Source organism: Cetorhinus maximus, chromosome 1 (genome assembly GCF_964194155.1).
Source record: "Cetorhinus maximus chromosome 1, sCetMax3.hap1.1, whole genome shotgun sequence".
Lineage (NCBI taxonomy): Eukaryota > Metazoa > Chordata > Chondrichthyes > Lamniformes > Cetorhinidae > Cetorhinus > Cetorhinus maximus.
The window spans coordinates 118,218,243-118,245,501 of NC_135879.1; the positions used below are offsets into that span (position 1 = coordinate 118,218,243).

A 27,259-nucleotide genomic window follows, 5' to 3' on the forward strand; every position below is an offset into this window, starting at 1 on the left:
AGTAAAATTTAGAGAGGGGAAGAAAGTTGGGATTAAGAAAGAGTTAAGATACAGAAAGGAAAAGGGAATTTTTAAAATCTGCAACAATAATTAAAATCTAAAGGAATAAGATTCTACACTTGCAAAAGTAAATTTTCAGTGTCAGAGAGGTTGTTTGGTAGCAATCAAGACTTACTAAAGTTAAAAATTCACTTACACTTTAATGGATAAGCCGTAACCTTTTCTTGTGTGTTTAGTGGGTATCTAGTCAAAAAGTACTGCCAACTTCATGTGTGTGTTCTAATGCCAAGTCTTATGGCAAGGCACCAAGTGTAGTGAAGTTTTTTGGTGACCAGGGGAACTCTGACAGCAAATTCCAGATTTTCATGTTAAACTGCACATGTCCGGATGCTGGAAGTCGCTGTCTCATCTACTCCACAATAATGGTGAGCACTGATTGTTATTCCTACTACAAAATCTGGATCAGGGGTTTGGTCAGCAAATGTTAGTATTTTGTAATATTGGGTCTCAAATCTGCATGGAAAAGCCTAGTGCCTTAAATGTTGTCCTACCTGATCACTTGATAATAATGTTCTTTTCCAGTCAATATTATGAATGTTAGTGCCTTGTGGAACCATTTTCCATATATTCCACTTGGCAGCTCCTAATAGTATTACATATGAACAAGGAACAGGAGGAGGCCATTTGGCCCTTCAAGCCTGCTCTGCCATTTAATAAGACCATGGTTGATCTGATCGTAATTTCCTGCCTACCCCCAATAACCTTTTACCCCCTGGTTAATGGAGAATCTATTTAGCTCTGCCTTAAAAATATTCAAAGACCTTGCTTCCACTGCCTTTTGAGGAAGAGTTCCAAAGACACTCAACCTTCTGAGAGAAAAAAATTCTCCTTTTTTTTCATTCATTCATGGTATGTGGGCTTCACTGGCTGGGACCTTTATTGGGCATTTATTGCCCATCCCTAGTTGCCCTTGAGAAGGTGGTGGTGAGCTGCTGCCTTGAACTGCTGTAGACTATGTGGTGTAGGTCACCCACAGTGCTGTTAGGAAAGGATTTTGACCCAGCGACAGTGAAGGAATGGTGATATATTTCCAAGCCTGGAAAGTGAGTGACTTTGAGGGGAACTTCCAGGTGGTAGTGTTTCCATCTGTCTGCTGCCCTTGTCCTTCTAGGTGGTAGTGGCCGTGGGTTTGGAAGGTGCTGTCGAAGCAGCCTTGGTGAATTCCTGCAGTGCATCATGTAGATGGTGTACACTGCTGCTACTGTGCGTCAGCGATGGAGGGAATGAATGATTATGGATGTGGTGCCAATCAAGCGGGCTGCTCTGTCCTGGACGGTGTCAAGCTACTTGAATGTTATTGGAGCTGCACTCATCCAGGCAATTAGGGAGCATTCCATCACACTCCTGACTTGTGCCTTGTAGATAATGGACAGGCTTTGGGGAGGCATGAGGTGGGTTACCCGTCGCACAATTCCTAGTTTCTGACCTGCTCTTAGCCACAGTATTTATATGGCTAGACCAGTTCAGTTTCTGGTCAATGGTAATCCCCAGGATGTTGATATTGGGGGATTCAGTGATGGTAATGCCATTGAAAATCAAGGAACGATGGTTGGATTCTCTCTTGTTGGAGAAGGTCATTGCCTTACACTTGTGTGGCGCGAATGTTACTTGCCACTTGTCAGCCCAAGCCTGAATATTGTCCAGGTCTTGCTGCATTTGGACATGGGCTGCTTCAGTACCTGAGGAGTCGTGAATGGTGTAATCATCGAGTATCTTCATTTCTGACCTTATGACGGAAGGAAGGTCATAGATAAAGCAAATGAAGATGGTTGGGCCGAGGACACTACCCTGAGGAACTCCTGCGATGTTGTCCTGGAGTTGAGATGACTGACCTCCAACAACCACAACCATCTTCCTTTGTGCTAAGTGTGACTCCACCTGTGGAGAGTTTTCCCCCTGATTCCCATTGACTCCAGTTTTGCTAGGGCTCCTTGATGCCACACTCGGTCAAATGCTGCCTTGATGTCAAGGGCAGTCACTCTCACCTCATCTCGGGAGTTCAACTCTTTTGCCCATGTTTGAACCAAGGCTGTAAGGAAGTCAGGAGCTGAGTGGCCCCGGCGGAACCCAAACTGGGCATCAGTGAGCAGGTTATTGCTAAGCAAGAGCCACTTGATAGCACTGTTAATGACCCCTTCCATTACTTTACTGTTGATGGAGAGTAAACTGATAGGGCGGTAATTGGCCGGATTGAATTTTGCCCTGCCTTTTGCGTATAGGACATACCTGGGCAATTTTCCAGATAGCCGGGTAGATGTCAGTGTTGTAGCTGTACTGGAACAACTTTGCTAAGGGCGTGGCAAGTTCTGGAGCACACGTCTTCAGTACTATTGCTGGAATGTTGTCAGGGCCCATAGTCTTTGCAGTATCCAGTGCTTTCAGCTGTTTCTTGATATCACGTGGAGTGCATCGAATTGGCTGAAGTCTGGCATCTGTGATGCTGGGGACCTCCGGAGGAGGCCGAGAATAATCATCCACTCGGCACTTCTGGCTGAAGATTGTAGCAAATGCTTCAGCCTTATCTTTTGCACTGATGTGCGAAGTGTGATGTGACCCCTTTATTTTTAAACTGAATCACGGAATCACAGAATTTTAACGATACAGAAGGAGGCCAGTCGGCCTGTCGTGTCTGCACCAGCTCTCCAAATGAGCATTGTGACCTAGTGCCATTGCTTTGCCTTTTCCCCATACCGCTGCACATTGTTTCTATTCAAATAATCATCTAATGCCCTCTTGAATGCCTCGATTGAACCTGCCTCCGCCACACTTCCAGGCAGTATATCGCATACCTGAACCACTCATTGTGCGAAAATGGCACGTTTGCTTCTTTTGCAAATCACTTTAAATCTGTGCCCTCTCATTTTTGATCTTTTACGAGCAGGAACAGCTTCTCCCTATCTACTCTGCCCAACACCCTCATTATTTTGAACATCTCTATCAAATCTCCTCTTAACCTTCCCTCCAAGGAGACCAGTCCCAATCTCTCCAATCTATCCTCATAACTGTGAGCCTAGTTCTAGATTTTCCCACAAGAGGAAACATCCTCTCCACTCTGTCAAGACCCCTCAGGATCTTAAGAGTTTTGATCAAGTCACCTCTTACTCTTTTAAGCTCCAGTGGATACAAGCCTAATCTGTCCAACTTTTCCTCGTAAGACACCCACCCATTCCTGGTGTTAGCCTAGTAAACCCTCTCTGAACTGCATCCAATGCATTTACTTCTTTCCTTAAATAAGGAGACCAATACTGTACATAATATTCCAGATGTGGTCTCAGCAGTGCCCTGTACTATTGAAGCATAATCTCCCTACTTTTCTATTCAATTCCCCTCCCAATAAACGATAATATTCTCTTAGCTTTCCTAATTGCTTGCTATACCTGCATACTAGCCTTTTGTGATTCATGCAGTAGGATAACTAGATCCTTCTGAATCTCAGAGCTCTGCAGTCTTTCACCATTTAGATAATATGCTTCGTTTTCATTCTTCCTGTCAAACTGAACAATTTCACACTTGCCTACATTATACTTCATTTGCCAGGTCTTTGCCCACTCACTTAACCTATCTATTTCTTGCAATAGTACTTTGTAGCCTCCTTACATCCTTTTCACAACTTACTTTCCTACTTCTCTTTGTGTCATTAGCAAATATAGCAGCCATACCTTCGGTCCCTTCATCCAAGTCATTTATGTAAATTGTAAAAAGTTGAGGCCCCAGCACTGATCCCTGTGGCACACCACTTGTTACATCTCACCAACCAGAAAAAGACCCACCTATGGCTACACTCTGGCTAGCTAACAGGAAGCAATCTTCTATCCATGCCAAAATGTTACCCCCTACATCGTGAGCTTTTATTTTCCGTAATAACCTTTGATGTGGCATCTTATCAAATGCCTTCTGGAAATCTAAGTACAGTACATCCACCAGTTCCCCTTTAACCGCAGCACATGTGACTCCTTCAAAGAACTCCAAAAAAATTGGTTAAACATGATTTCCCTTTCACAAAGCCACGTTAACTCAATCTGATTGCCTTGAACTTTTCTAACTGCCCTGCTATGACATCTTTAATACTAGCTTCTAATGTTTTCCCTATGACAGATGTTAAGCTATGTGACGCTGCTTATCAATATAGACATTCAGCTTCTTGGCTTGATGATGATATCTGAAAGATGCTTGTGGGAAACAAATAGAAAGGGAGGCTGGACAAAACTAGTAGAAGGAAGCTGAGACTCGCCTGTCACCATTGGCAATACCATTGCTCTGTGAAACCACTTGCTCTCCATCACTACTCATGCCGCCACTAAGGCTGCCTATTTCCATCTTTGTAACGTTGCTCAACTTTGCCCCTCCCTCATCATCTGCTGAAACCCTCAACCATGCCTTTCTTACCTCCAAAGTTGACTGTTCTAACTCACTCCAGGCTGGTCTCCCACGTTTCCCCATCTAAACTTGAGATCATCCAAAACTCTGCCTGTGTCCTAACTTGTCCTGCTCACACATAATCCTGTGCTCACTGATCTAGATTGGCTTCCAGCTAAGTAACATCTTGATTTTAAAATGTCCACCCTTGCTTTCAAATTTGCCTGCAGCCTCGGCCTCACCAGCTTCACAGCCCTTATTTGCGATCATCTATTTCTGGGCCTCCTGAGCATCCTCGATTTTGTTCGCTATACTATTGGTGGCTATGCCTTCAGTTGCGAAGCCCTAAGCTCTGGAATTCTTCCCTACACCTCTCCACCTCTCTTCCTTCCTTAAAACCTACCTCTGTGACCAAGCTTTTGGTCATCTGACTTAATACCTCCTAATGAGGCTTGGACTCGTATATTGTTTTATAATGCTCCTGTGAAGTACCTTGGAATGTTTCATTACCTTATAGGCACTATATAAATATAAGTTGTTGTAAGTTGTTGTCCAGTGGACTTTCATGGCTCTGTTTGAGGTTGGAGATAAAGTTGACCTCTTGCTGCTGTTTCAATACAGTTCAAACCCTATACACTAGTGGACTTGATAAAGGCAGCTTATTTCATGTACTGTATGAGTTCATCCTTAACATTGACAAGCATAGGCTCAGCTCTCAATTGACTACATTTATCATTTTAAAATTTTCTTGGAATGTGGACCAAACTGACAGAGTAGTAATATTAAATAAAAACAGAAAATGCTGGAAAAACTCAGCAGGTCTAACAGCACCTGTGGAGAGAAAGACCGAGTTAACGTTTTGAGTCCGTATGACTCTTCTTCAGAACTAAAAAGAAGTAAGAATGTGGTGAAATATATACTGTTTAAGGGGGGTGGGACAGGTGAAGCTGAATAGAAGGCCAGTTATAGGTGGAGGCAAAGGAGAGATTGCAAAAGATGTCATAAACACAAGTTCAAAGGGGTGTTGATGGTGGTGCTACTGCCTAAAGGAGGTGCTAATGGTGACATTCAGAATAGAAAGCAGGATGAGCAAGTGACAGATGGCCCTAGTGGGGGTGTGTTGGGGGGAGGGGACAGTGTGGGAGAAAAGATCAAAACAGGCTAAAAGGTGAGGATAAAACAATAAATGGAAATAAATTTAGAAAATAATAATTGAAATTCCTCCAAGTAAAAGGCTATGGGTACCCGCATGGGCTCCGGTTATGCCTGTCTCTTTATGGGGTATGTGAAACATTCGTTGTTCCAGTCCTGCTCAGGCCCCCTCCCATAACTCTTTCTCCGGTACATCGATGCCTGTTTCGGTGCCGCTTCATGCTCTCGTCTGGATCTGGAAAAATTTATTAATTTTGGTTCCAATTTCTACCCTTCCATCACTTTCACATGGTCCATCACTGACACTTCCCTTCCCTATCTTGATCTCTCTGCCTCCATTTCTGGTAATAGACTGTCCACCAATATTCATTACAAGCCCACCGACTCCCACAGCTACCTCGACTACAGCTTCTCACACCCTGTTTCCTCTAAGGACTCCATCCCATTCTCTCAGTTCCTTCGCCTCCGTCGCATCTGTCCCAATGATGCCACTTTACAAAATAGTGCTTCTGCTGGTGTCGAATTCAAATTTCTCTAAAGTTTTCTACACTTAGCAGCAACTGAAGTTAATTTGTGGAATAGGTACCTTTGTTCAAGACTAGGTGTCCATGCTACTCTATATTATCCTGTTATCTAATCACAGAATTTTAACTGCACAAAAGGAGGCCATTTGGCCCATCGTGTCTGCACCAGCTCTCCAAATGAGCATTATGACCTAGTGCCATTGCCCTGCCTTTTCCCCGTATCCTTGGACATTGTTTCTATTCAAATAATCATCTAGTGCTCTCTTGAGTGCCTCGATTGAACCTACCTCCGCCACACTTCCAGGCAATGCATTCCAAACCCGAATCACTCGTGTGAGAATTTTTTTTCACGTCACATTTGCTTCTTTTGCAAATCACTTTAAATTTGTGCCCTCTTCTTGATCCTTTTATGAACGGGAACAGCTTCTCCCTATCTACTCTGTCCAGTCCCCTTGTGATTTTGAACATCCCTATCAAATCTCCTCTTAGCCGCCTTCTCTCTAAGGAGAACAGCCCCAACCTCTTCAATCTATCCTCATAACTGAAGTTTCTCATCTTTGGAACCATTCTTCTGTGCTCGCTCCCATGTGTTCACATCCTTCCTATAATGTGGCGCCCAGAACTGTACACAATATTCCAGCTGAGATAAAAGCAAAAAACTGCGGATGCTGGAAATCCAAAACAAAAATAAAAATACCTGGAAAAACTCAGCAGGTCTGACAGCATCTGCGGAGAGGAACACAGTTAACATTTCGAGTCCGTATGACTCTTCAACAGAACGAAGGAAAAATTGAAAAGAGGTGAAATATAACCTGGTTTAAGGGGGGTGATGGGACAAGTAGATCTGGATAGAGGGCGAGTGATAGGTGGAGATAACCAAAAGATGCCATAGACAAAAGGATAAAGAGGTGTTGAAGGTGGTGATATCTAAGGAATGTGCTAATAGGTGACACTAAGAGTAGAAAGCAGGATGAGCAAGGTACAGATAGCCCTAGTGGGGGTGGGGTGGGGGGAAGTGATTGAAATAGGCTAAAAGGTAGAGATAAAACAATGGATGGAAATACATTTAAAAATAATGGAAATAGGTAGGAAAAGAAAAATCTATATAAATTATTGGAAGAAAGGGGGTGGGGATGGAGGAGAGAGTTCATGATCTAAAATTGTTGAACTCAGTATTCAGTCCGGAAGGCTGTAAAGTGCCTAGTCGGAGGTCTAAAGAGTGTCTTAAATAAATTCAGCATAACCTCCTTGTCCTTGTACTCTATGCCCCTATTAAAGCCCAGGATACTATATGCTTTATTAACCCCTCTCTCCACCTGTTCTGCCACCTTCAATGATCTATGCACATATACACCCAAGCCTTTCTGCTCCTGCATCCCCTTCAAAATTTCCCCCCTTATTTTATATTGTCTGTCCACGTTCTTCCTACCAAAATGCATCACCCCACCTCTCACTTTTCCACATTGAACTTCATCTGCTACCTATCTGCCCATTCCACCGACTTGTCTATGCCCTCTTGAAGTTCTACACCATCCTCCTCGCAGTTCACAACACTCCCAAGCTTCATGTTATCCGCAAACTTTGAAATTGTCCCCTGCACACCAAGATCTAGATCATTAATATTTATCAGGAAAAGCAAGGGTCCCGATACCAACTCCTGGAGAACTCCACTACAAACCTTCCTCCGTCCCGAAAAATAGCCATTGACCATTACTCTCTGCTTCTTGTTTTTCAACCAATTTTGTATCCATGTTGCCATTGCCCCTTTTATTCCATGAGCAATAACTTTTCCCACAAGTCTGTTGTGTGGCACTGTGTCAAATGCCTTTTGAAAGTCCATGTACACCACATCAGCAACATTACCCTCATCGACCTTTTCTGTTACCTCTTCAAAAAACTCCATCAAGCTAGTTAAACACGATTCCCCCTTTAGGAATCCATGCTGGCTCTTCCTTATCAACCTATATTTTTCCAAGTGACTACTAATTCTATCCCAAATAAGTTTCTAGAATCTTGCCCACACTGAAGTTAAACTGACTGGTCTGTAACTGCTGGGCTTATCCTTACAACCTTTTTAAACAAGGGTGTAATGTTTGCAATTTTCCAGTCCTCTGGCATCACCCCCGAGCCTAGGGAAGACTTAAAGATTGTGGTCATTGCCCCTTCAATTTCTACTCTCACTTCCTTCAGTGACCTTGGATGCATCTCATTCAGTCCTGGTGCCTTGTCAACTTTAAGTACCAACAGTCTATTCAACATTTCCACCTTGTCAATTTTGAACCCTTCTAGTGACAGAGTTTCCTCATCTGTCACCATGGCCTGGGTAGCATCTACCTCCTTGCTAAAAAAGGATGCAAAATATTCATTTAATACCTCAGCCATGGCCCCTTCGTCCATGTGTAAATTCCCTTTTATGTCCCTAAACAGCCCTACTCCTCTTGTCACTCTTTTACTATTGATATGTCTATTGAAGACTTTGGGGTTCCCCTTTATGTTGGCTGACAGTTTTTCCTTTTAATCCCTCTTCGCTTCTCTAATATGCTTTTTTTTACCTCCGCTCTGAACCTTCTGTATTCCTCTTGGTGCTCAACTGTATTTTCTACCTGACACCTGTCATAAGTGCACTTTTTCTCCTTTTATCTTAATTTCAATCCCCTTTTTTATCCAGGCAGCTCTGGATTTGTTTGCCCTACCTTTCCCTTTTGATGGAATATACCTTGACTGTGCCTGAACCAATTATTTTCTGAAGGTACCCCATTGTTCAGCTACAGTCTTTCCTGCCAAATTTTCATTCCAGTCTATCTGGCCCAGTTCTGCTCTTTCACCATCGAAGTCTGCTCTTGTCTAGTTAATTATTCTTACTCTGGATTGCCTAACGTCCTTTTCTATCATCATCCTAAAATGTACAATACAATGATCACTGCCTCCTAAATGTTCCCCCACTGGCACTTGATCTACTTGGCCACCTCATTTCCACGAACCAGGTCCAACAGTGCATCTTTTCTTGTTGGACTGAACACATACTACTGTAGAAAATTCTCCTGAACACAATCTAGAACTTTTGTCCCTCTCCACCCTTTACACTACCACTGTCCCAGTCTACATTTGGATAATTAAAGTCCCCCATTATAACTATTCTACAATGCTTGTATCTCTCTGGAATTTCCCTGCAGATTTGTTCTTCTATGCCCTTCTCACTATTTGGCAGGCTATAGACTACACCGAGCAATGTAATTGCACCCTTTTTGTTCCTAGCTCTAGCCAAATTGATTCCGTCCTCGAACCCTCTGGGACATCCTCTTTCTCCAGAGCTGCAATGCTCTCCTTAACCAATACCTCCACCCTCCTCCTTTCCTTCCTTTTCTAACTCTTCCGAACACCTTGTACCTGGAAATATTTAACAGCCAGTTCTGCCCTTTCTTGAGCCAGCTTTCTGATATCGCCACAACGTCATATTTCCACATGGCAATCTGCGCCCGTAACTCCCCAATCTTATTTACCATACTCCGTGTATTCGCATACATGCATAGTCACCCTGATTTAGATTTTGATACTTTCTCCCTTGCCCTGACTTTACCTATTAACTTACTATTCTCTACACTGATGCTATCTGTCTCTCCCAGTATTTTGTGCACCCTGGTATTCCTACCTAATGTTTTCTCTTGATTACCTACCCTTGCCGAATTAGTTTAAAGCCCTCCTAACAGCACTAGCAAAACACCCCACAAGGAACTCAGTCCCAGCCCTGTTCAGGTGCAACCCATCCGGCTTGTACAGGAACAGTAGAACAGTGTAGGAAGTGGAGGAAAGGGAAGTAAAAAAGAGAGTGGGAAAGAGAATTAAAGTGACAGGCGACCGGAAGTTCAGGCTCACACATGGAGTGAATGGAGGTGTTCCCCAAAATGGTAATCCAACCTGCATTTGGTCACCCCAGTATAGAGGAGACCACATCATGAGCAATAAATGTAGTATACTAAATAGAAAAATTAGTACAACTAAAGAGTGTTTCATCTGGCAGGAGTGTTTGGAGCCCTGGATCATGGGACAGGAGGTAAGAGGGCAGGCAGTTCACCTCCTGGGCCAGAGTAAGGGGAGGGACTGATGGGGATGATTGAGGAGTGGAGCAGGGTGTTGTGGAGGCATCGGTTCCTTCAGAATACTAGTGCTTCTGATATGTTTTACTCCCCATACCAGTGCTTCCATTATGTCTTCCCTTTTCCTCAACCGAGGGTTCCCCTCCACTGTGGTTGACAAAACCCGCGGCCATACCTATTCCATTTCACGCTCTTCTGTTCTCATCACTTCCCCACCCACCCAGAACAAGATAGGGTCCCCCTTTACCTCATCTTCCACCTCACTAGCGCCTATCTTCTACAGATCATCCTCCACCATTTCCACCACCTCCGCTGTGATGCCACCAAACACATTATCTCCTTCTCCCTCAACATTCTAAAATAAGCTTTTGTTTAACACTTGGTATACCAGTGCCTTGCACACCTGGAATATTTAAAGTTAATTTATATTGTGACAGGTCTCAAACCAGAACAAAGAAGTACAAGCATTATTGTGTCATCTAACACTGACGACATAAAGACTAATTTATGAAAACAAGTGATTTACCCAAGGTACCCAAAAAGGAAAGTATGACTGTGTTCTGTCGCACAGCTTAGAATTTCTGACCTATGATCAGATAGGTTCAACTAATCTGGTGGTGCATCTGCATAGCTGCCTGAAAGTTGTGGGCTTCACGCAGTTTTATGTGACAGAACAGGAAATTTGTAAATATTGGCAAAGTTTGCACAGCTCAGTAAATACAGGAGATGTGTGCAGTCTGCAATTTACAAATAAAACAACTATATCTGAGTTGCTATGACGTTCAAACTTTGTAGCGCTACTTCCAGAGTAACTACTGTGCATCAGCCTCTCTTGGTGTCACCGCTAAGGGTTGAAGCAAGAACTGCAAATCAGTATTACAAGTTATAGCAAACAGCTACCAGTAAAACCAGAAGTGGAAACAGAGAAATTGGGGTTAACAATAGTCAGATTAATAAAGCAAATGAGACACATGGCAATAAAATACTGACAGGTATCAAATGGTTCATATATTAAACAATGGAAGAGTTTACAACAAAGAGATGACAAATTATATCCAAATTAGAAACTGTCCAAGTCTAGATGTGAAAAATACTTCTAATCTGATAAACACATCAAAACATGCCTCTAAGAACGATCACTTTAGAACTGGTGCTTTTAGTACCAGATTTTCTAAGTGTTTCACTTGATGTGGAAAATAATTTTGTTGTTAGGAGCTGCCATTATGAAACATGCAGGAGGGAATGTAGATCCCCTCAAAAGCACAACAATAAATACTTATGCCATGCCTGGAATATGGTTACATTTTTAGATGCATAAATTTTCATGGGCTCAATGTAATCCATGCAGGCCCTGCTTGCTAATTTTCTACCTAGCTCCCTAAGTTCTGATTGCAGGACTACATACCCCTTCCTACCTAAGTCATTGGTACTAATGTGGACCACGACCTCTGGCTGATCACCCTCCCCCAGAAGAATGTCCTGCAGCTGCTCTGTGATACCCTGGCACCAGGGAAGCAACATACCATCCTGGAGTCACATCTACGGACGCAGAAACGCCTGTCTGTTCCCCTAACCAATGAATCCCCTATCACTATTGCTCTTCCTTTCTTCTTCCTCCCCTCCTGTACAGCCAAGCCGCTCGTGGAGCCATAAACTTGGCTCTGACTGCACTCCTCTGAGGAACCAGCACCCTCACCGGCTTCCAAAATGGATAACCAATTTTTGAGCAGGATCCAAGGGGACAACTCCACTACCTGCCTCCTTCTCTTGGACTACATGGTGGTCACCCATTCCCTCTCTGTCTCCAGGTCCTTAAACTATGGTGTGACCACCTCTCTGAACTGCTATCCATGTAGCTCTCAGCCTCGTGGATGCGCCACAGTGACACCAGCCACTGTTCGAGCTCTGAAACCCAGAGTTCAAGTTTCTGCAGCTGACAGCATTTCCTGAACACGTGGTCAGCTGGGACATCAGTAGCTTCCATGACTTTGCACGTATTACAGGACACGCATTCCACTCGACTGAGCTTCCCTGCTATGCTTTAACTCTACTTCCCTTAAATTAACTTTATTCTACTTTGGATTATTTATATTACTTTATTATATTGGCCCTAAATTTCCCTTATTCCTGGCGCTTCTCAGTTAAATCCAAGTATAGCAACTTGTTTAAAAATATTACACTTTTCTAATTTACTCACCAGTTCCTACTTACCAAGGCCGCTGCTCTTCTTTCTGAGAAAAGATAGAAAAAGAAGGGAGCATCTCCTCCCTTCTCACTGAACACCCTCTGTCACCAAACTCCAGAAAAAAACTGCTAAATAAACTTAAAGAAATAAGTTTCAAATTAGACTCTAGGACTTGGATTCAAAAACATGTGAAATCTATTTGAGAAGTCTTAGTAGCAGTTATATAAAAAGCAAGGAAGTTATGCTGAACCTTTATAAATCGCTGGAGTATTATGTCCCGTTCTGGGCTTATGGTGGAATGGTATCAGGATTGAGGGACTTGAGTTATGTGGGGAGATTGACAGGGTTGGGATTGTTCTCCTTAGATCAAAGAAGGTTAAGTGGAGATTTAATAGAAGTGTTCAATATTATTAGGGGTTTTCTTAGAGAAATGAAGAGAAACTGTTTCCACTGGCAGTAGCATTGGTAATCAGAGGCGAGAGATTTAAGATTCTTGCCAAAAGAACCAAAGGGATGTGGAGGAAAATTTCTTTATCAGCCACTTATTAGATCTGGAATACACAGTCTGAAAAGGTGGTAAGTCTGAAGCAGCTTCAATAGTAACTTTCAAAAGAGAATTGTATATATACTTGAAAATAGAAACAAATTCAGGACTATGCAGAAAGAGCAGGGGAGTGAGACTATTAGATAGATCTTTTAAAGAGTTACCACAGGCATGCTGGACTGAATGGCCTCCTGCTGTACAATTTGAATCTATGATTTGATGATATGGGACTGCAACACAAGCTACCCCTTTATTTGACACTGAATTGGCAAAGTGAATTAGGACAGACACTTGAAGCTTGTATGAGAAATAATTGCCACTTAATTTTTGCATTGTGCCTGAGGACTGCTGAATGTCATACCACAAGTGGTGTAGCTATTTTCCGTTGGGATTTTAATTTTAAAAAATCTGGATCATTTAGGCTAAACAATTAAACTTAATTGTTTTACCTAAAACAATATAAATTACAAATACTGATACATCACTTGTTTGTCTAAAGAGTTACAACAATAATATTAGTGGTACATTGTTTTTTCTCATCAATTAATATAATAGCTTTTTTTGATTGTATGCTTGTAAGTAAGTGATTCATTTAGCAATCACAGTTTCATTGCCACAGCCAAATTTCATATGCTAAGCTAAAAAATGGAACGTAAGTTAGACCATTCAGCAGCCCCTCGAACCTTCTCTATTTCTCAGTTAGATCGTGGCTGATCTGTAACTCAACTCCATTTACCTTCCTTAGCTCCATATCCCTTGATACACTTGCCTAACAAACATCTATCAATTGCAGCCTTGAAGGCATCTATAGCCTTTTTGGGAAGTGAATTCAAGATTACCACTACCCTTTTATGTGAAAAGCTGCTTCCTAATTTCCCTTCTAAATGGCCAAGCGCTGGTTCTTGAATTTGACCACCATCAATGTGTACTGTATCAAACTTTCTTAGCATTTGACAACATCTTGATCAGGTCACCATTCAATCATCTATAATCAAGGGAATATGAGACAGGTTTGTGCAATCTTCCCTCATAATTTAACTTCTAAACTGTATTTTAGATCACTGAAGTGTAAATCCCTGTCTCTAAATGTTTGTTTGTATGTGTTTTTTTTTCAGCAGTAGCTCACGGTAAACTCAATTACAATTTACCAAAAAGCAACAGCCAGGGTCGCAATCGGAGGCCCAATTTGATCCCTTCTGGACTTTCACCTTCCTTGCAATCTTCCACTCCTGACATCTTTGTAATGAACAGCTGTTCAACCTTTCATCGTGGTGAAGAGGAGGAAGATGCCATATTCTTCACAGCTGACAAGAATTGGTAACTAGATTGTTGTGTGTTATGGAATGAATTGAAGCAAATCAAATTGTATTTTACCCTGCCGCAGTTTGCTCAGCATTCTCACGAGAACATCCTGGAAATTGAATGGGAGTAAATTACTTAACCACTGTTAGTTTTAATCCCCAAAAACATGAGCTATACAAGCTTACTGACAATACAATGTGAAATGGATTAAAGATAAACTTGGATTCTGCAAATTTTTCAAGGGACAATCCATCAGATGTGGGGTAAAATTTGGAATTTCAACAATTTTTCCAATTCATTTCAGTATGGATTTCAAAATCTGAAACTGATAGTGCTGATTGCAGGTCATGCTGGAAAATTTACACGTCACAAAGCCCCAGGATTTAAATCCACATCAACAGATTTATGAAGGAAGAGACTGGAAATATCCCCGTCAACCAAATTTAGCTTCAGGTATCAGTCTAGTTACCACAGGACCGTAACTAACCTGCAGTGGATATGAATTATTAATCCTAATATAGCAGTACCAGAAAACTCTCAATGAGACTAACTCTTCTGATGAATAAATCGCCACCTTGAATGAAGTATTTACATTGAACAAACATTTGGAGATAATCTGGAATCTTTTACATAAACATTTCAATTAAGAAATGTCTGTAACTGCAGGTAGCCATCAGCTGGCCTTTTAACATTCCTGGAGTTCTCCTGTTCTCTGTGGTGATCAACATGTCACTTTCCAATTTTTAAAAATAACCAGTCTTGAGACTATTTGCATTATTTTAAAAGAATGAATGATTAGAAATGGCGTCCTTAATAAATTGGTGTAAAAGCACCACACTCCTATCTCTCTGATTTCCTCATTTGCCAAGTTCTCCAAAAGGGAGGAAAACACAAGAGTGAGCCGACCTGAGCCAGTTTTATACAATTACCTAGCTTGTGCTGGCTGAACAGCATTGGTGAATGCATGGCCAAGTAATAATGCATCCTGTGAAAGTATCTAAAGGGATGTTCTTGAAGGGCTAACTGACAATGCTTCTGATGGGTCATCCAGGGACTTCAGCATGTTTGTGACCTATACCTGTTAATCTGACGTGCCCCTTAGACCACTGTTCAAGTACTCCTTATGGGATTTAATGTAGATGGGCAAATACAGAGGAACATAGCTCCGTGCAAATTTTCAACATCAGTTAGAGGCCATATGTAGTTTGTACATTTTCTGCTTTGTTATTTAGATCTTTATCCTTTTAAAATGTATTATTTTTGCATCTGTAACAACATGCAATTATTATGTGGATAGCTAGAAAGGTTGGCAAGAAAGACAATGTATTTTGTGGTATGTTTATGGAAAAATGCACCGCTTTTCTCCCAGTGAGATTCTAAATTTCCCCAATAGCAATGGGTCGTTGATATAAACCTCGCTAAAGTAGCGCGTGAAAACCAATTAACTTACAAACCTCTCATCTGCTTTGTGCTGTTGAACAGTCCAGTAAGGCTCTTTTTTCTGACTTCCCTCTTGCATGGATACTGGGCAGGCAGTGTACCTAAAGTACATTGTCATCCAGCCAAATCTTAGTACCTGAGTTTAATGAGCCCTGTCATTAACATGGCCTTGTTGCACCCTGAGTGTTGGCCTGTTTTCATGCCAGGAAAGGGGTCAGAAACAGAAGCACAGGTACAGGTCTGGTCAACAGCTTCAAGGCCATCTGAGCGTTGTTGAAGAAGGCTAGTATGCAGGTACAGCAAGCAATTAGGAAAGCTGGTCGAATGTTATTATTTATTGCGAGGGGAATTGAATACAAGAGTAGGGAGGTTTTACTTCAATTATACAGGGCATTGGTGAGACCATATCTGGAGTACTGTGTACAGGATTGGTCTCCTTATTTAAGGAAGGAAGGAAGTGCATTGGAAGCAGTTCAGAGAAGGTTTACTAGACTAATACCTGGAATTGGCAGGTTGTCTGAGGAAAGGCTCGACAGTCCAGGCTTGTATCCACTGGTGTTAGAAGAGTAAGAGGCGACTTGATGGAAACATATCTTGACAGGGTCGATGTGGAGAGGATGTTTCCTCTTGTGGGAGAATCTAGTAGTAGGGGCCACTGTTTAAAAATAAGGGGTCACCCATTTAAGACAGAGATGAGGAGAATTTTTTTCTGAGGGTTGAGAGTCTTTGGAACTCTTCCTCAAAAGGTGGTGGCAGCAGAGTGCTTGAATATTTTTAAGGTAGAGGTAGATAGATTCTTGATAAGCAAGGGGGTGAAATGTTATTGGGGGTAGGCAGGAATGTGGAGTTGAGGATAAAATCAGATCAGCCATGATCTTACTGAATGGCGGAGCAGGCTTAAAGGGCCAAGTGGCCTACTCCTTCTAATTTGCATATTCGTATGTCAGAAGGCTCCTCGGCCCAAAGAACTGTAGGAAGGATGCAGAGTCTCTCCAATCTGCAGCACTCCCAGACCCATCACGGAGTTATTTGGCACCAGTGGAAATGGTGATGGAAACCACTGGAAAGTGAGGCAGGAAGGCTAGTATTTCCCCTCCCACTTCATTTATATAGGATTAGACCCATGTCTTGGGGTAGCATCAAATCCCAGAGGGAAACCAACGATCTGGAGCATTGACATAATGGGTCACTGTGCAGTTTCTATACTCTTGTACGCTCAAGTAATTTCCTTGGGATGTTTCACTACGTCAAAGGCACTGGATAAATACAAGTTGTTGTAGTTTCCCTGGCATTGACCTGAAATCAGTCCTAAAATTTCCTATCTAATATTTGAGTTTTGCAAATAAGGAAATATATTAACTTGCTGTTTCGTTGTTTTGTATTGCAGGGACACGCAGGAGACAGCTTCGGAGTGTGACTCCTCTTTTGGGTCTTTGAATGGAAAGAAGCTGTTTCTCTTATCAACCAGTGAGGCTCTTAGAGGTCCTTCATGTAATATGTCCAAGAACTCCCTAGATGACCTATCTGTTGCTGATTCATCTGTGACATACGAGCAGTCAGCTGCGATACCTGATTCTCTGGGCCCAGTGGACACCAGAAGTATGATTGTGAGCTCTCTGATGGCCATTAAGCCAATTCGGAATGGTCTTGAGAAATCCTACAGCATGGGACAGCTACCAGCTGCTCAGGAAAGGCGTGTCTTAGAACTTTCCACGCAAAGTGAAAATAGTACAATGAGAGCTCCGAAAAGCCAAACTAAGAGACAAGCAGTGGTGTCCCAAGACCTGGCTTGTAGCACAGACAGAGTTAAAAAAACTTCCAAGTTGAAAAAAATCTTCAAGAAAATGTCAAAATGATAAAAAGCCAAAGTGTGACAATAGTGAAGCCTAATTCACCGTAACATCTGTTTACGAAAGCTGCATTTAGATGTTACACAGAGGGCTATGTTTCTGCCCGAGTTACAATTGTAGAAATAAATGTTGCACTATTACTTTCCTGATGGGGGAAGGTACCTCTGATTATATAGACAATGTATAAAGATTTATAGAGAAATTAAGCAGATTCTATGTTTTTACTGTTATACATGTAGAGCTTTGGTAGGATTTTTAAGGATTCAGATTTCCAATCTCTTAAAAAACAGTGGAATTTCTATGAGAGAGAAAGCAACATTATTCTTGAGACTAATTTCCTATAAAAATTTTACGAACCTGCTGCACAGATTAAAAATACCTGACAGCCTCTGAGCTTTTCATTCATGCCTTGTCTTTGAACTCTGAAGATTGGCAGTGGAGGCTGTTAAGGATTAATACCAGCCTGCAAGCAAGCACTAATAGTTTCTTCATAACTTCACCTGGTTGTAGCAGCAGCGGGACCTGGCAAAATACTGAACTCGTAATTCAGGATTTCTTATTGCAGATTAGAAGTGAAAACGACTTCACCTGAACTTAATAGACTCGAGGGTAGTTGGGGTATTTGGAACTTCTTGAATGTATTAAAAGAATAAAATGAAGCATTATGATATGATCGCAGTGAATATGGTCTGCTTAATTATTTCATTGGATTATACTTCTTTCACTGAAGTTTTATATCATTTGGGCAAAATTCCAGTGTACTAGCACCAAAGTCTGTTATGAGTTGACTGTGTATGAGAGTTTGCTTTCATTATACTGTCCCTCCCTCCTCCCTTCTACCATTGTAGATTTGTGTTGTGAAGCTGAGGGGCAAGTGGCTATAAGGGTATCCTTACCCCCATTTTGATTTCTGTAATTCCTTTAATAATTTATAATAATATTTTTGATCTGCCTGTCCTTGATACTTCTGCTTCTGAGGGTGATCTGGGAGCTTGCTACCATTCTGCTTGCAATGACTGCTGTACCTGGGAATAAGTAGGTATTTAGGATCTCTTAGGTGTGATTCTTTCCTCTGATTTTTCCCTCTCCATCCAGCACAGCTTATTAGAAAATGAATTGAACCGATGTTTATCCCTCACTGTGTGGCTCTGAACTTTAACGCATTGTCTATCTGCTGCTGTATTATCTTGGGAATAGTGAAAGTGAAATCCTCTGAAAAGCACCACTAATTATAAACAAAAAGTCATTAATCTTTTGGTTCTGAGGTGCTGTAAAATAACTTGAATATTATTTGTGGCATATCTGTGATATTATAGAACTATATCCTACAATTTCTTTTATCTACTCCAGTAGCTGACTCCATTTTCTGCCAGCAGATCATCGAATGTTTCCTCTGACATTCTCGCACTCTATTGCACCAAAGCTGACAAAACAGTTTTCGATAATTATGTAAACGATTAATTCAAATACACTTGAATTTTATCCTGTCACCAAATGAAAAGCTGTTAGGATCACTGTGTGTGAGAAAATTGTTAGTAATGTCACTAATAAATTCATCCCAATTCTTTTATAACTGTTCAAAGTTTTCAAAGTAAAATAGCAGAAATTAGAACCACTACTGAATTTTATACTCCTGTTCACATCTGCTTTTAGTTGTGCAAAGCTAATGCTGTTCACCCCAATGATATAAATGGAAGTTGATGGTTACAAAAGATACATTAATTTTTCTGTGTATGTCGACTATATCTATTTTTGAATTGGGAGTGCTAGGGACTCATTTGAAGTCCTGCCTGGAAGTTGATTCATGAGGCAAATGGACACACAAGGTTCCCACTGGATGTCATCCTGCAATTTGCCCATTTCTCAGGCAAGGAAAAGGTGGCCGGCAGTTGAAAGTCTTCCCCATGTATGATTGTAAAAGAGCTTAATAACAATGAACATGTGCAAACCTGTAAAATCTTTGTATGATAAAAATATTGTATTTAAATGAAAGTGACATTATTTATTTTCCACAAATATAAATAACATATTTACTAGTGAACCATAATTCGCTGTAGGAATGAATCTTTCGGCATCTGATGTTAATTAGACTTGCTTCATTTAATCACAAGGATTTTGCACCACAAGTTCCTGAAAGTGTGAGCTGATAATGTCACAGCGAGGGAAACCGGGCATCTGGGACCTGAATGAATACGGTAAACAACTGTGTGAAAAGATGAACAGGTTGGGCCAAAATTCATGAGTTTAGTAGAAATGAAAGATGAGGTGACCTTATTGAAATGCATAAGATTCTGAGGGGACTTGATAGGGTGGATATCGGGAAGATGTTTTCCCATGTGTGCGAGACTAGAACTAGGGGACACATTTTAAGAATAAGAGGCCTCCCTTTTAAGATGGAGATGAGAAGAAATTTTTTTGTTTGAAGGTCATTAATCTGTGGAATTCTCTTCCCAGAAAGCAGTGGGGGCTGGATCATTGAAGTTATTCAAGGGTGAATTAAATTTTTGATAGACAAGGGAGTCAAAGGTAATGGGGGGGGATAGACAGGAAAATGGAATTGAGACCACAGTCAGATCAGCCATCATGTTATCAAATGGCGGAGCAGGCTCAAAGGGCCAAATGGCCTACTCCTCCTAGGTCTTATGTACCTCATTAACCAGGCAGATTGAAGGATTGTGAAATGAATGGCAAAAGCATGGAGAAGAATGTGCAAATTAGTTTGTATGAATTCAATGTCAAATCAGATACAAAGAGAAAGAAAGATTGATAAAATGGATGAAGGAAAAGTTTTTTAAAAAAATTGTTAAAATATCGAACAATTAAAACCCAAAGGAATGAGACTCTGATAGTTAATTTTCTGTGTCACTTGGTTTCATTGGCAGCAATTAGCAATTATTAAAAAGGATCTCTGACAGATATTCCTGGTGTCAATGCAGAGTAACAACTTTCTGTCGCAAATTTGCTTCATAGCTACTGCATAAGTATTGCAACATCAAGCTACGTATTGCAACTTCAGGCTACATATTTGCATTTCAATGGGGAGCCAGAGAGCAAGTTGCCATCTTCGTGAAGCTAACAGCGGAGCGGCACATTTTGGACATCCAACTTCTCTATTTCTGCATTTAATCATGCATCTGTCCTCACTGGAAGTTATCATAAATTATTTTACTTCTTTATAAACTCCACAGACACACGGCACAGACAAAAGCAGGTTAGGGACAGGGTCACAGAAATACACACAATACCTCACAGGTAATAACTGAAATGGCATAAATATTAAATAATTACTTCCCCCTTGAATTTACCAGGGTGACTAACATAGTGGATGTGACATTAAAAGAAGAAATCAAAAAATATAAAGACATATAAGATATAACTGGGGAATAATTGATAAGCTAACCAAACTTACAATAAAGCCCCTGGTTTGGACTGATTATTAAAAAGGGAATAAAAGGAAGTGCCATCATAATATATATAAAATTTCTTTAAAAAGAGACTATTGTCAGATGACTCGTGGACGAATGTGTGGCTCAAAGCCTGGTGTGGGAGAAGTGGGTTCCGGTTTGTGGGGCACTGGCATCAGTACTGGGGAAAGTGGGGGCTGTACCATTGGCATAGTCTACACCTGAACTGTGCTCACCTGAGTGTCCTCACAAATCGCATAACAAGGGAAGCAGAGAGGGCTTTAAACTAAACAAGAGGGGTGAGGGATCAAGCTTGGGTAGAGGTAGCAATTCAAGGTGTAGAGTCAAGACAGGAGCGCAAAATAATATGAGAAATGAGGGTCAGAGAATGACAGGAAGGGACAGGGAAAAAACCTAAGAATACATCAGTTGTCAAGCCTAGCTGTTAGGTAACAAAAAGACAAAACTGAAGGCTCTCTGTCTGAATGCGCATAGCATTCATAACAAAGTAAATGAATTGATGGCCCACATTGAAGTAAATAAATATGATCTGATAGCCATTACGGAAACGTGGCTGCAGGACGACAATGATTGGGTTCTTAATATTGAGGGGTACATGACACTTAAGAAGAATAGGAAGCTAGATAAAAGTGGAGGGGTAGCACTGTCAATCAAAGAGAGCATTGATTAGAGATGACCTTGGTTCAGGAGATCAGGATGTAGAATCGGTTTGGGTGCGGATGAGGAATAGTAGGGAAAAAATGTCATTAGTGGGAGTGGTCTACAGGCCCCCTAACAGTAGCCATAGTATGGGACAAAGTATCCAAGAGAAAATATTGTGTGCTTGTGATAAATGAACGGCAATAATCATGGGTGATTTTAATCTACACACAAACTGGAAAAATCAGATTGGCATCAGTGGCCTGGATGAAGAGTTCTTAGAATGCTTTCGAGATAGTTTCTTAGAGCAGCATGTTCTGGAATCCATCAGAGAGAAGGTTACATTGAACTTGGTATTGTGTAACGTGACTGGATTAATTAATGACCTCAGAGTAAAGGTATTCCTAGGTAGCAGCGACCACAATATTATATATCCAGTTTTAAAGGGAGAAGAGCGAGTCTAAGACTAATATCTTAAATAAGGGCAACCATGTGGGGATGAAAGCTGAGCTAGCTGAAGTGAACTGGGAAAGTAGGCTAGAGGATAGATCAATAGAGAAGCAGTGGCAGACATTTAAGGGGATATTTCAAAGTATTCAGAATAAGTACGTTCCTACTATAAAGAAAAATTCTATGGGGAGGACCTACCATCCGTGGTTAACTAAAGTTGTTAAGGAAAGCAACAAACTTAAGGGAAAAACATACAACTTCGCAAAGATGATTGGGCCGAATATAAAGCATGGCAGAGACTGACTAAAAGGTTAACTAGGACAAAGAAATTAGAGTATGAGAGGAAGCTAGCTAGAAACGTAAAAACGGATAGCAAGAGTTTCTACAGGTGTTTAAAAAGTAAAAGAGTAAAGTGAATGTTGGCTCTCTGGAGAGTGACAGTGGGGAGTTAATAGTAGATAATAAGGAAATGGTGGAGGAAATTAACAAATATGTTGCTTCTGTGTTCACTATAGAGGATACAAAAAACATTCCAGTAATAGCTGTAAATCAGGAGGTGAAAGGGAGAGAGGAACTTGGTAAAATTGAAATCACTAGGGAAATGGTACTGAGCAAATTGATGGGGCTGCAGGCTGGCAAGTCTCCGGCTCCCAATGGACTACATTCAAGTTCTTAAAAGAGGTGTCAAATGAGGTAGTCGATGCGCTGGTGTTAATTTTCCAGAATTCACTAGGTTCTGGAAGGGTTCCATCAAATTGGAAAGTAGCAAATATAACCTCTCTATTCAAGAAAGGAGGGAGGCAGAAAACAGGAAACTGTAGGCCAGTTAGCTTGACATCTGTCGTGGGGAAGTTATTAGAATCGACCGTTAAGGAGGTTATAGCTGGGCACTGAGAAGAACTCAAGGTAATTGGGAAGAGTCAGCATAGCTTTGTGAAAGGAAAATCTTAGATGACTTGGATGAGGGGAATGAAGACACGGTAGATAAATTTGCAGATGACACAAAGATAGGTAAGAAAGTATGTTATGAAGAGGACATGAGGTTACAGATCACAGAATCACAGAATCAAAGTGCAGAAGAGGCCCTTCAGCCCATTGAGTCTGCACCTACATGTGAGAAACATCTGACCTACCAACTAAAAACCTTTTACCAGCACTTGGCCCAAAGCCTTGAATGTTATGACATGCCAAGTGCTCATCCAGGTACTTTTTAAAGGATGTGAGGCAACCCGCCTCCACCACCCTCCCAGGCAGTGCATTCCAGACCGTCACCACCCTCTGGGTAAAAAAGTTTTTCCTCACATCCCCCCTAAACCTCCTGCCCCTCACCTTGAACTTATGTCCCCTTGTGGCTGACCCTTCAACTAAGGGGAACAGCTGCTCCCTATCCACCCTGTCCATGCCCCTCATAATCTTGTACGCCTTGATCAGGTCGCCCCTCAGTCTTCTCTGCTCCAACGAAAACAACCCAAGTCTATCCAACCTCTCTCCATAACTTAAATGTTTCATCCCAGGCAACATCCTGGTGAATCTCCTCTGCACCCCCTCCAGTGCAATCACATCGTTCCTATAATGTGGCAACCAGAACTGCACACAGTACTCCAGCTGTGGCCTCACCAAGGTTCTATACAACTCCAACATGACCTTTCTACTTTTGTAATCTATGCCTCGATTGATAAAGGCAAGAGTCCCATATGCCTTTTTCACCACCCCACTAACATGCCCCTCCGCTTTCAGAGATCTATGGACACACACGCCAAAGTCCTTTTGTTCCTCAGAACTTCCTTGTGCCATGCCGTTTATTGAATACTTCCTTGTCAAATTACTCCTTCCAAAGTGCATCACCTCACACTTTTCAGGCTTAAATTCCATCTGCCACTTATCTGCCCATTTGATCATCCCGTCTATATCTTCCTATAGCCCAAGACACTCAACCTCACTGTTAACCACCCGGCCAATCTTTGTGTCATTCACAAACTTACTAATCCTACCCCCCACATAGTCATCTATGTCATTTATATAAATGACAAATAATAGAGGACCGAGCGCAGATCCCTGTGGTATGCCACTGGACACTGGCTTCCAGTCACTAAAGCATTCTTCTGTCATCACCCTCTGTCTCCTACAACTAAGCAAATTTTCAATCCACCTTATCAAATTACCCTGTATCCCATGTGCATTTGCCTTCATTATAAGTCTCCCATTTGGGACCTTGTCAAAGGCTTTGCTGAAATCCATATAAACTACATCAACTGCACTACCTCATCACCTGGTCACCTCCTCAAAAAATTCAATCAAATTTGTTAGGCATGACCTCCATCTGACAAAGCCATGCTGACTATCCCTGATCAAACCTTGCCTCTCCAAGTGGAGATAGATTCCCTCCTTCAGAATTTTCTCCAATAGTTTCCCTACCACTGACGTGAGACTCACTGGCCTGTAGTTCCCTGGCTTATCTCTACAACCCTTCTTAAATAGCAGAACCACATTAGCTGTTCTCCAGTCCTCTGGCACCTCCCCCGTGACCAGAGAGGAATTAAAAATTTGGATCAGAGCCCCTGCGATCTCCTCCCTTGCCTCCCTCAGCAGTCTGGGACACAAATCATCCGGACCTGGAGATTTGCCAACTTTAAGCCTGCCAACACCTCCAATACCTTGTCACTCCCTATATTAATTTGCTTAAGAGCCTCGCAGTCTCTCTCCCCGAATTCGGTACCTTCATCCTCATTCTCTTGGGTGAAGACGGACGTGAAGTATTCATTCAACACTTTAGCGTTGTTCTCTGGCTCCACCCATAGATTGCCCCCTTGGTCCTTTATGGGCCCTACTCTTTCCAAAGTATGTTTCCTCTTTTGGGTGAGATGGATATAGATAGGTTGAGTGAGTGGGCAAAATGGAGTTTAATGTGGGAAAATGTGAAGTTGTTCACTTTGGCAGGAAGAACAAAAAAGCAGAGTATTAATTAAATGGAGGACGGCTGCATAATTCTGTGGTGCAGCGGGATCTAGGTGTTCTAGTACATGAGTCACAAAAAGTTAGTATGCAGGCACAGCAAGTAATTAAGAAGGCTAATGGAATGCTATCCTTTATTACGAGAGGGATTGAACATAAAATTAAGGATGTTATGCTTCAGTTATACAGGGCATTGGTGAGACCGCACCTCGAATACCGTGTGCAGTTTTGGTCTCCTTATTTGAGGAAGGACGTAAATGTATTGGAGGCATTTCAAAGGAGGTTTACTAGATTGATACCTGGACTGAGTGGGTTGTCTTATGAGGAAAGGTTTGACAGACTGGGCTTGTTTCCACTGGAGTTTAGAAGAGTGAGGGGTGATTTGATTGAAGTATACAAGATCCTGTACGGCCTTAAAAGGTGGATGTGGAAAGGATGTTTCCTCTTTTGGGTGAGTCCAGAACTAGGGGCACTATTTTAAAATTAGGGCCACCCTTTTAGGACAGAGATGAGGAGAATTTTTTTCTCTCAGGGGGTTGTGCGGGTTTGGAATTCTCTGCCTTTGGTGGTGGAGGCCGAGACATTGAATATTTTTAAGGCAGAAGTAGATAGATTCTTGTTAGGCAAGGGAATCAAAGGTTATCGCGATTAGATGGGAATGTGGAAATCGAAACACAAGAAGATCAGCCATGATCCTATTGAATGGTGGAGCAGGCTCAAGGGGCTGAATAGTCTACTCCTGTTCCTATTTCTTATGTTCGGCGCCTCCCCACCCAGCGTATTATATAGGTGGGCGAGAAGGCGGTGGGCTAACCACTCAACCTATTTTACGTGCCCCCCCTGACGGAAACATGCCAGGTGGGGGCATGTATAACCAGCATTGCAACTTTGCTTTTGGCTATAAATCCTCCCAAGCATTGGCTGAGATCAAGAACTTGCAGTGTACCAAACGGCCATGGGTAAAGTACACCCAATCACTCCACTGTAACACTGGGCCATGCACCAACGGAAACTGGTTTACAAAATCAATTTTCAGTAAACACAGATATCGTTAGGAGAAAATGCCTTCATAACAAGCAGCTTTCAGTTATGCAGCAGATAGACCCTGCTGAGCAGTAACAGTGGATAGAGAAAGCACATTGCCCTTACTCTGAATGTACTTTTTGGCTATTGGTTGTTCTTTTGCAAATGTGCATTTAATGCCTGCTCGCTGCACCAACTGAATTAATTGAGTATGTTTTCAGCCATGCATATCTAATATTATGAGAGGATGGAATATTGAGCGGTTGGGCCACTAAATCCTTGACAAAGTACATTAGTCAGCATTTTAAAAAATCATTTGCCTTTTAAATCTATTTCTTACCCTTTTTTAAAAACCTTTCACTGGTTATAATATGAAAAAGAAGACATCTGATCTTATGTTTTCAGTGTATCTGCTCATTAAAGAATAGTTCTTGGGAAAGGAATTTTCTATTTTCCATAATTTGTAAACTGTAATGGAATTGAGCAATTCCTGGTCATGTAACCTTGTACCTTGCATTACTTTGACAAAACTAAAGTGATATTTCCATATTGCCTACCACGGCCTCCCTGAACAAAGTTGCCCAATTATTTCTGAATTTGAGGGCAGCAATGCGCTGTGGATTTCACATCAGTGCCAGAGAAGGAAGACCTGCAATTTACCTGGGGCAGGTTGTAATTCAGGAGCTAGATATAAAAATCTACTCAGTGCTATAATTTTAATCCTTCCACTTTGTAGATAATTTAAACAAAATTTGTTATTAATAATCTAATCAATCAGGATGAACTGCATACAATATGGTGGGTACATTGATTTTAATCAGAGTTTAAGACTGGACATGACACTTGTTATATAGTCAAAACGTGCGGCCATGATGAGTAGCTGACATTCGTGAACAGCTCTTTCTTTCTTCTTCTTTTTCTTTTCTTCTCAGTGCCTCATGTCTTCACGACTTCTCAAATTACCCAAGAGTGTGAGCGTGGATCTACCCTTCAGAGCTTCTCCTCAGCCCTACTGCACTGAGGCCTCCCATAGTCTCTTACTTTATACCTTTTTTCAGGGATGGATCTGTATAAATTTTTGACGAGGCCTTAATGCTCTAGAAGATATGCTTTACTACAAGATGTCCAATAAAATATTTAATTCTTTGTTTAAACCCATGGGTAAAAGCCCACCCTTAAAAGTTATCCACCTGCCATCAGTTTTTTAAGTCTTCGCAGCTATCTTCTGTCCTTGACCAACTAGGCCTGTTGCATCATCTTTTC

At 41.6% G+C, this 27,259-nt stretch overlaps 1 protein-coding gene across 1 annotated transcript in view; it reads left to right on the forward strand.

The window, feature by feature from the left end:
* The window catches only part of stim2b (stromal interaction molecule 2b), a 157,243-nt gene extending 139,058 nt beyond the window's left edge, over window positions 1-18,185 (forward strand). The window contains exons 12-13 of the mRNA XM_078546000.1: window positions 14,031-14,232; window positions 17,045-18,185. Of these exons, the coding sequence (XP_078402126.1) occupies window positions 14,031-14,232; window positions 17,045-17,513 (671 nt within the window). The 3' untranslated portion in view covers window positions 17,514-18,185. The remainder of the gene's footprint in view (window positions 1-14,030; window positions 14,233-17,044) is intronic.
* Window positions 18,186-27,259: the final 9,074 nt, after the last annotated feature.